Below are 9,987 nucleotides of genomic sequence, written 5' to 3'. Positions count from 1 at the left end.
AGCAGGATGTACTCTGTAAGGAGAGAGAGAGAGAGAGAGAGAGAGAGAGAGAGAGAGAGAGAGAGAGAGAGAGAGAGAGAGAGCATATAGTACAAAAACGAAAATAAGGACAGAAAACCGTTGGCTCTGCGCTCTGTCAGCATCCCGTGAGACGACAGCTGGTATAGAGATTGTACAAATAAGGTTGCAATGGGTTTTTGAAGCTGGGCGAGGATAAAAGCTCGCTTTTTGGCACTGTGCCGGAGTAAAATCCAGAGACCTGTTTTTTTGGCGTTAGTTCAGGTCCGTCTCCACCTCGTCAACGGACAGACGCGGTGACGATCCAGATGGAGTCCCGCCACCTGAGCGGAAATTCATAGAGCCATAAAGTTTCGCCGACTGTAGTGAATACGCAAACGCCTTACGTCTGGCAATCTCGCCCTTCCACATTGAGACCATGAGCAGAGTCGACAGTATCACTCCGCCGAGGGTCAGTAGACACAGTCCCGCTATGACACACCGGTCCAGGTGCGCGCCAACGCGGGCGTTCTCCCGCTCCAGACGTTCCATCTCCCGGGCAGACACGCTGTCTGGGTTGACGGTGACGTCCCGCGGGATGGTGTACGAGATGACCACTAACGAGATGCCCGTGACTAAGAACGTGACTGCACATATGAAACCGTAATCCGTTGACTTCCCCCCGGGAGCCTCAAAGTCGAGATCCTCGGGCAAGTCTGAAAAATCCGCTAAGACCTCCTGAAGATCGCTCGGAGTGCTGCTCTCGCATAAGCAGTTGTATTTGTCTTTATCCGCCAGCTGTAGATCGCCGAGGTCAAGTCCATTTTCGTCTTCGCAAACACATGAACAGCAAACGTCTCTCCCTTTGCCGTTAACAGGCGGGTTATCCAGACCGCTCACGTCGCAGAGTTGGCGGCTGGTCAGCGAGGCTGCTGTCCAAGGTACTGATTCGACTTCCTCCTCAGCGCCATATATCGTCTCCTCGTCAGAGTCACTTCCTTGGAATACAAGTTGCGATTTGGAAAGGGAGGACTCGAAGCCGCAGCAGCCCTCTACGTTGTTCAGGTGTCGAGGAAAAGCTCTCCAGCCTGCCTGACTTTGTTGCTCAAAGTAGAACAGTTCCATATTAGCCATTAGGGCATTTGCGTTTTGTGTCCCGAACACTTACATTCACTTCATAATGCGGCCGCCATTCCTGGGGAAAAGGGAGAAACAAATATTTAGATTATCAGTTAGCCCATATCAAACGTCAATGCAATATCCCACGCTAAGCCCCTTTCAGCCGCAAAGTTGTCAACTGAGAAGAAAAACGATTTCATGATGACGGTGGATTAGTCAACAAGAAAGAAGTCCATCACACAGAATATCAGAAACAATACCTACTTGAAATCAACATCAAAGTACAAATGCACATTGCACAGGATGTCAAGGCTATGTCATTAAACTGCATTTAAATATCCATGTCACAAAGTCAGCTAAGACATTCTTACCCAGAAGTGAAACGGTCCAAGTCTCTCTAGTCTACTTCATGTACTGTACTTAACCTATGTCGGCAAGGGTTTATTTCAACCGGCATAATAGCAGGAATTCGGTGGCTTCATCGACTTGCTATTTTGAGAAATGGTATGTGATGTAAATCGAGAGAAGACAAGGAAGAAAATATGTAAATGTCAGCGCTGTCTGCCGTTGCATAGGCGAGGATGAGGCGCGCGGTTAAATACCTTATCCCCGCGGGCTCGCGGAGGCATTTCGGGCTCCTCCGACGTCTCAAGACTTCGCCAGTTCCTCCCACGCGCGCAGAGCTCCGGAGCTGAATTAACTTCTGTGTTCCTCTGAGGGACCGGATTCAGCGCGCGCGCAACACTAACGAGCACAGCTGAGAGAGAGAGAGAGAGAGAGAGAGAGAGAGAGAGAGAGAGAGAGAGCGTTGTGCGCCTGTGTGCTAATGTGTGTGAGAGAATGCCGATGTGAGGCTGTGTGTGTGTGTGTGTGTGTGTGTGTGTGTGTGTGTGTGTGTGTGTGTGTGTGTGTGTGTGTGTGGGACAGGAGAGAGAGAGAGAGAGAGAGAGAGAGAGAGAGAGAGAGAGAGAGAGAGAGAGAGAGAGAGAGAGAGAGAGAGAGAGAGAAAGTGGGCGGCATCGTAGGGGACAAGTCAACAGACATTTTCCCTCTCAACAAATAAGTGATATGTCAGTTTGACTTCGCTGTTCCCACATGATGTTTTGTTTTTTAGCTACAAAGCCACAGTATAATTCAATTGCATGCACAGCAGCGCATAATGAACTCTGGACGCCTTATGAGAAAACAACACGCTGTGTGCAAGATAGCAGTGCCAGATATAGCCGGCTCTGCGCATCAAAACAGTCAGAAAGCCTACATATAATACTGACTATATTTATCTTGTTTGAAAAATAAATCCAATGGGGTGTTACAGATGGCTTTGTAAATTTCATTTTAAAATATTATTATGCTATTGTTTTAGTCTAACCCAATCCTTAACCTAACCCTAACCTAATAGTGTGTGTGGTGAGAACAAATTTCCCCTTGGGGACAATATAGGCCTACAGGCTACTACTACTAATGGTGCTAGAGCATGTATTTGACCATTTAAATAGTGTAGTGGCGTGATTGAACATTCAAATATACCATTTAGACATCACACATGGCCTAGAAGTGAGCATAATAGCATTAGCATAAGACCTATGTCTGTTGTAGGCCTAAACTATATATTTTAGATATACAATAGATTTATATAGAGTCTATTGGAGGATAAATACAATGTGATCACCACATCAATATTCAAATATACCATTTAGACATCACACATGGCCTAGAAGTGAGCATAATAGCATTAGCATAAGACCTATGACTGTTGTATGACCGCCACATCAACATTCAAATATACTATTCCAAAAGCACTGTACACTCAGGGCCACTAACAATCATCTAACAACCCCCCCCACCCGCTCTCCAAACACATAATGTAATGTCTCTCCCTGGGCCCAGCCGGGCAACTGTCCATTTTGCCCCATTTGCCCTTGCCCCCGTTCGCTTCCCTGCACATACTTGTATCTCCCCTTCCGCCCCTCACTTCAACATTCAAATACACGAGGCCCACAACTATGCCATTCAGAACCCAAATTAATCATAATAGGCTAGGCCTATAACAGTTGCACAGATCACACCTCACTTTGTCAGTACAGTGTCACAGTGTCACATGACCTATCAGTATAATATTATTTTTTTTGTCTTCAAATGCTACTATTACTATGTCAGAACGCTACAAAGGACTTTTAGAAAAGCACAACAAAATACCTCCTCTTAATGTATGTTCTCTACAAGTCTTCTGTTGTCCAGTCTTGCACTTTAAATGTCTGTATGAGCACTGTCTATGTCTATACTGTCTTATGTCCATGTATGAGTATTGTCTATGTCTATACTGTCTATGTCCTTACTTAGATTAGTCTATGTCTGCATGGGAAAGCAAGAAACGTAATTTCAAATTCTTTGTATGACCAGTGCATGTAAAGAAATTGACAATAAAACCAACTTGACTTGACTTGACTTGACAGTCTCACATTGTCACATGACATGCCAGTACCTGATGACATGCCGCTTTTTTATGGTCAGCTGTTTCTGAAATTCTGGCCATTCTAATGGGGGCACGGTTTAATCCCTTAGCGCAGAGCCTGTTACAGCCTTACTGTCACCAAAATTGTAATGGCTATGTCTTAATCTGTTACTTAAGGCAGTCTGTAATGTCATAGCAGTGCTGTTGTGATGATGTAGTTGAGTCTTTTCAGCAAATAGTGGCCCGCTGCAACCCCATCTGTAGGAAGAGGCAAGAAAGCTTCAACATGCTCCAAATATCTTCTCAAAAGTTATGCAACATCATTCAGCACACATCTTAAAATGCAGTGATATATTCAAGCATCGTGTTGGATTTTTTTATGTTAGAATGGCCAGGATCTCAAGAAAAAAAATGCAAACATGTTTTTGGGTACACTTAAAAGTCAAGTGTAGCGTGCGCATGTGTGCATTTTAAGGCCATCCCCCTATGCTTTGTTTTTATATAAACAAACCATGCCCCCATTACAATGGCCAGCATCTCAGACAGCGCTGAACAAAAACAATTCATCTTCCAAACGACTTTGGGTTGTGACACGTTAAGCATCGGCAGTAAAACTGCATGTCAAATTGGCCATCATTCTCCTGTAAGCACCGCACTCACACACTATTATTCGTTAAGCACATGTAACAGAGTTGGCGTGAAACGTTAGTAAACCTCCCTCCCAAAGCCTCAAACAGTGTCGATGCCATTGGGCTGGGGGCCTGGTCCTTTGGTCCAGCGGTATCGTACTGTGCCTCCCATTGCAGTTGACGAGGCCACAGCAGGTTAGCAGCCCCGAGTGGGATGAACAGGTGCAAGAAGACCTCCGTCACACACACAATACATAGTCCAAGAACATATGTGCATATTCTTTACTGTCCTCCCCACCAGGGGTGTAGTTTGCTCAGTACGCGGGGGTACGCAGTCCACCCACTTCTCCTGAAGTGAGATTTAAAAAAAAAATCTTCTGCCCATGTTTGAATACAAAAAGGAATGATCACATAGCAGTACTGCAGGTGATTGACCAAACAGATGAAAACGGAGAAACAATGACGGTAGATTAAGGACAGTTAGGGGGTTTGACATGATAAGTTGCCTAATTATTTGATGACGTTAAAAATCGCGTACCCCCACTTTAAAAATCCCCACTACACCACTGCTCCCCACCCCAACCCCCCCATCAACATTCAAATACACAACACTATTCAGAAACCAAGTAATGCCTTGCCTGAGCACAGCACTTATCAAACCCATGCCTCCTGTCAGAATGGCCAACCAGGATCTCATAAAAGGTTGAACAAAAACATTCCAAACATCTTCGGGTTCTGACAAGTCAAGGGTACATACAACTGCCAAGTACAGCACACTGATGAGTGGAGGTGCAAAACGCACACCAGAAACAGAGGTGCTGGCAACCAGAAAATACAATTGTAGAAGGAGAGAGGTGCCGCACACTCACGAGTTAAATAAACAGTTTTTAATGTGACAACGTTTCGGCCTGTCGGCCTTCTTCAGGTCACGTGTGAAATAACAGGTAGTACCTTGCCTTTTTAAAGGGGAAGCTCAATTGCTCCCACCTGACACATAATTAGGTTACAGACAGGTGTCAATTAGTGTTCAATTGCTTACAATGAAGGATTGGACATCACAATCACATAACAATCAACATAAGTGGTTTCACTCATGGTCCACATCCTTAGTACTACAAGTACAGCACACTAACACTTATACACTATTCAGAAAGTAGACAACACAAAGCGTAAACACATACTTTTATTCTCCTGCACCAGAAAGTATACATAATCCAAGTAGCCTACATATGGACATATTCTTTTATTGTTCTCCTCTTGCACCTCCGCCCCCATCTTCGGGTCCTGACAAGTCAAGGGTACATACAACTGCCAAGTACAGCATGCTACATTTATACACTATTCAGAAAGCAGACAGCACAAAGCATTATTTTTAAAAGTAAACATAATCTAAGTACACATGCACATATACATGCACATATTGTCCTCCCCCCACCCCCACCCCCATCTTCGGGTACTGACAAGCAGTCCAATACACACAGTAAATTCAGCAGTGCTCATTTAACACTTAGAGAGTTGATTTGACATCATTTGGACTTGAATGAACTCTCTATGTGTTGGATTAACACCGCAGCATTTACTGTGCATACAATGTGATGAGGACCCAATTCTGGGCCTTACTTCTCCCTGGGCCCGGGACAACGGACTCCTTTGCAACCCCCTTGTCAGATTTCCTGTTCAGTTTACTGTTTATTTTATTCTCTTCCACTAGAAAGTATACATTCACACAACCCAAGTGCATGTGCACATATTCTGTTCCTCCCCTCCTCCACTCCCCCCTCCTCCACTCCCGTCTCCATCTCCATCCCCAGCTTCCTCCCCAGTGACCTTCTCTGTGTGATGTGATGTCACATGCCTGCGATCCAGTAGGGACCTTGTGCGCAGGGCGGCCAGTGTTCTGCATAAATCTGGCCAGCGAAGCATGCCATAGGTCATAATTAGACAACGCGTCACCGGCTTCCACCCGCTGTTCCGGCACTTCACTTCACTTGCAGCTTGCTGCCGCCACCGTACATGGACACACAGCACACATACTGTACTGTAGGGGCATAAGGCAAACACGCACACATGAAGCACATGGGTAGAAAGACTTGGACACACACACACACACACACACACACACACACACACACACACACACACACACACACACACACACACACACACACACACACACACACACACACACACACACACACACACTCTCACACACACACACACGGAAAAGGCACATAGGTGGACAGACAGACAGACAGACAGACAGGCAGGCACACAGACACACAGACAGATCGGCAGGCGTGCACACACACACGCACACACACACACACACACACACACACACACACACAAACCCGCTGTTCCGGCACTTGACTTGCTGTTGCCAACGCCGCTGTCTCCACTGTATGTGTGCATGTGCCATACACATGTCATGGACACACAGAACACACATACTGTAGGTGCATAAGGCAAACATGCACACATGACGCACATGGGCAGAAAGACTTGGACGTGTGTATGCACGCACACGTGCACACACGCGCACACACACACACACACACACACACACACACACACACACACACACACACACACACACACACACAGTCACACAGTCACATAGGTAGACAGACAGACAGACAGACAGACCGGCAGGCGTGCGCACACACACACACACACTGTGTGCATGTACCATACATGGACACACAGAACACATACTGTACTGTAGGCGCACAAGGCAAACACGCACACATGAAGCACATGGGCAGAAAGACCTGGACGCGTGTGTGTGGGCACACACACACACACACACACACACACACACACACAAACACACACACACACACGAAAAAAACAGGCACATATAGGTGGATAGACAGACAAACAGATAGACCGGCAGGAGTTGGCACACACACACACACACACACACACACACACACACACACACACACACAGACAGACTGGCAGGCACGCACGTGTGGACACACACATACACACACACACACACACACACACACACACAGAAAACACAGGCGCATAGGTGGACAGACAGACAGACAGACAGACAGACAGACAGACCAGCAGGCGCGCACACACACACACACACACACACACACACACACACACATGGACACACAGCACACACATACTGTAGGTGCACAGGGCAAACATGCACACATGAAGCACATGGGCAGAAAGACTTGGACGCCTGCACGCACGCACACACACACACGAAACATAGGCACATAGTAGGTGGACAGACAGACAGACAGACCGGCGCACACGCACGCACACACACACACACACACACACACACACACACACACACACACACACACACACACACACACACACACACACACACACACACACACACACACACACACACACACACACACAGACTGGCAGGCAGGCCTGTGTGGACACACACACACACACACACACACACACACACACACACACACAGGCAGAAACGGAACGGAGAATGGAGCGGAGCGTAGCTTGGGTTGCACGGGGTGGTTAAGGTTCATGAGTCACATGAGCACTGCAAGGTGGTGACAAGCTGCCGGCTTACTCTAACACTTCAGGCTTCTTACAGTCAGATGAAGAGAGAGAGGGGGGGGGAGGGAGAGAGTGAGGTGAGGAGAGAGAGAGGGAGAGAGAGATAAAGAGAGGGGGCGGGAGAGAGAAAGGGAGGCAGAGAGAGAGAGAGGTTCTTCCAGTCAGATGAAGAGAGAAAGAGAGAGGGGGGGGAGAGGGAGAGGGAGAGGAAGAGATAGAGAGGGGGGTGAGAGAGAGATAGAGAGAGGGGTGGGAGAGGGATAGAGAGGGAGGGAGGGAGAGAGAGAGGGATAGGAGATGTATGGATGAGGAGAAGAAGAAGAAAGGAAAGGAGAGTGAGAGAGCAAGAGAGAGAGGTATGCAGGATGAAGGCCAGTAGAAAGAAAAAGAGAAGGAAAAGAGGTATGAAAAGATGGTAAAAAAGAAGGAAAAGAGGTATGAAAAGATGGTAAAAAAGAAGGAAAAGAGGTATGAAAAGATGGGGTATTTTGTACAGTATGCACAGTATGAATGTTAGTGTGCATGCGTTACGTGTGTGTGTGTGTGAACATAGTAATATAGGTGAGAATGTGTTACGTGCGTGTGTGTGTTATGTGTGTGTGTGTATGTGTGTGAACACAGCAATGTAGGTGTGCATGCGTTACGTGCGTGTGTGTTTGAACATATTAATGTAGGGCAGGGATGTCAAACTCAGGCCCGGGGGCCAAATTTGGCCCGCGGAGCCATTTTATTCGGCCCGCGAGATCATTTCAAATGTGTGTTACAGTTGGCCCACATACAACATTAATGTACAGCGTAACACAACTTGAACTGAAATTTGCTATATCACAGGATGTTCAGACACATTTGAACAGACAAATATGATGGAAAAGAGTGTATGTGAAATTTAACTATGAGTATGAGGTGCATGAATGCACAATTTGAATCCATTTTTATAAATAATAGTTGAGTTCGGCCCGCGACTTCGTTCCAGATTTAGATTTTGGCCCTCAGTCAATTTGAGTTTGACACCCCTGATGTAGGGGTACATGTGTTATGTGCGTGTGTGTGTGTGTGTGTCAACGTAAGTAATGTAATTCAGATTTGCATGCGTTGCACACGTCTGTGTGTGCGTTTGTCATATTTTTACACCACATCATATTAGTGTATCTCCTGTGGGGGGAGAAGAGAGTGATTGTAGGGAGACGTTTAAACCACAGATGGCCTGCTTCGCTTCTCTCCTGACAGATGGAAGACGGACGGAGAGCAAGCCGGAGAGCCGGAGAGCTGGCCGCGGCCGCATGTCTTTCCCAGGGTGCACTAGCCGCTCTTAATCTGTGAATAACTGTGAGACGGGCAGCCATGCGTCAAACAAACGGACACAGCACATGCCGCGCGCAGCGAGCAACAGTGTCCATTGTCACGAGACGTCGCTGAGCCGTAATGCGCACCATGCCCTCCTGTTTTAGCATGAGGGAACAGACACGACGACACACGATGGTGTGTGTGTGTGTGCGTGTGTGTGTGTGTGTGTGCGTGTGAGTGTGTGTGTGTGTGTGTGTGTGTGTGTGTGTGTGTGTGTGTCTGTGTGTGTGCGTGTGAGTATATGTGTGACAGTACAGAGTCCCAATTGCGCTACCATACTTGTGTGTGTGTGTGTGTGTGTGTGTGTGTGTGTGTGTGTGTGTGTGTGTGTGTGTGTGTGTGTGTGTGTGTCTGTGTGTGTGTGTGTGCGTGCGTGTGACAGTACAGAGTCCCAATCGCGCTACCACACTTGTGTGTGTGTGTGTGTGTGTGTGTGTGTGTGTGTGTGTGTGTGTGTGTGTGTGTGCGTGTGTGTGTGTGTGTGTGTGCGTGTGTGTGTGTGCGTGCGTGTGACAGTACAGAGTCCCAATCATGCTACCATACTTGTGTGTGTGTGTGTGTGTGTGTGTGTGTGCGTGTGTGTGTGTGTGTGTGTGTGTGTGTGTGTGTGTGTGTGTGTGTGTGTGCGTGTATGTGTGTGTGTGTGTGTGTGTGTGTGTGTGTGTGTGTGTGTGTGTGTGTGTGTGACAGTACAGAGTCCCAATCGCGCTACCACACACTCCCACATGTATAATTCCATAAGCCACAGTCACACACATGTACGCCATAAAAAGATTTAGATGCAGCAGCAGAGAGAGAGAGAGAGACACACACACGCACATGCACACGCACCCACCCACACACACACATACCCATATACCCACACACCCACCCCCACCCCCACACACA

General features: G+C 47.2%; 1 protein-coding gene across 1 annotated transcript; it reads right to left on the bottom strand.

Annotated features, from left to right (window-relative positions):
- Positions 1-40: 40 nt before the first annotated feature.
- On the bottom strand, positions 41-1,151 carry LOC134435930 (transmembrane protein 74-like). Its single transcript, XM_063184964.1, has one exon. It carries the CDS (start codon positions 1,129-1,131, stop codon positions 274-276), a length of 858 nt encoding a protein of 285 aa, XP_063041034.1. The 5' UTR covers positions 1,132-1,151; the 3' UTR covers positions 41-273.
- Positions 1,152-9,987: the final 8,836 nt, after the last annotated feature.

This window comes from Engraulis encrasicolus, chromosome 20 (assembly GCF_034702125.1).
Source record: "Engraulis encrasicolus isolate BLACKSEA-1 chromosome 20, IST_EnEncr_1.0, whole genome shotgun sequence".
Classification (NCBI taxonomy): domain Eukaryota; kingdom Metazoa; phylum Chordata; class Actinopteri; order Clupeiformes; family Engraulidae; genus Engraulis; species Engraulis encrasicolus.
This window is presented reverse-complemented; position numbering and strand designations above follow the sequence as displayed.

What these genes read in the sequence shown, in the direction of transcription:
- LOC134435930 (XM_063184964.1), bottom strand. Translation starts at nt 1,131, where the DNA reads ATGGCTAATATGGAACTGTTCTACTTTGAGCAACAAAGTCAGGCAGGC.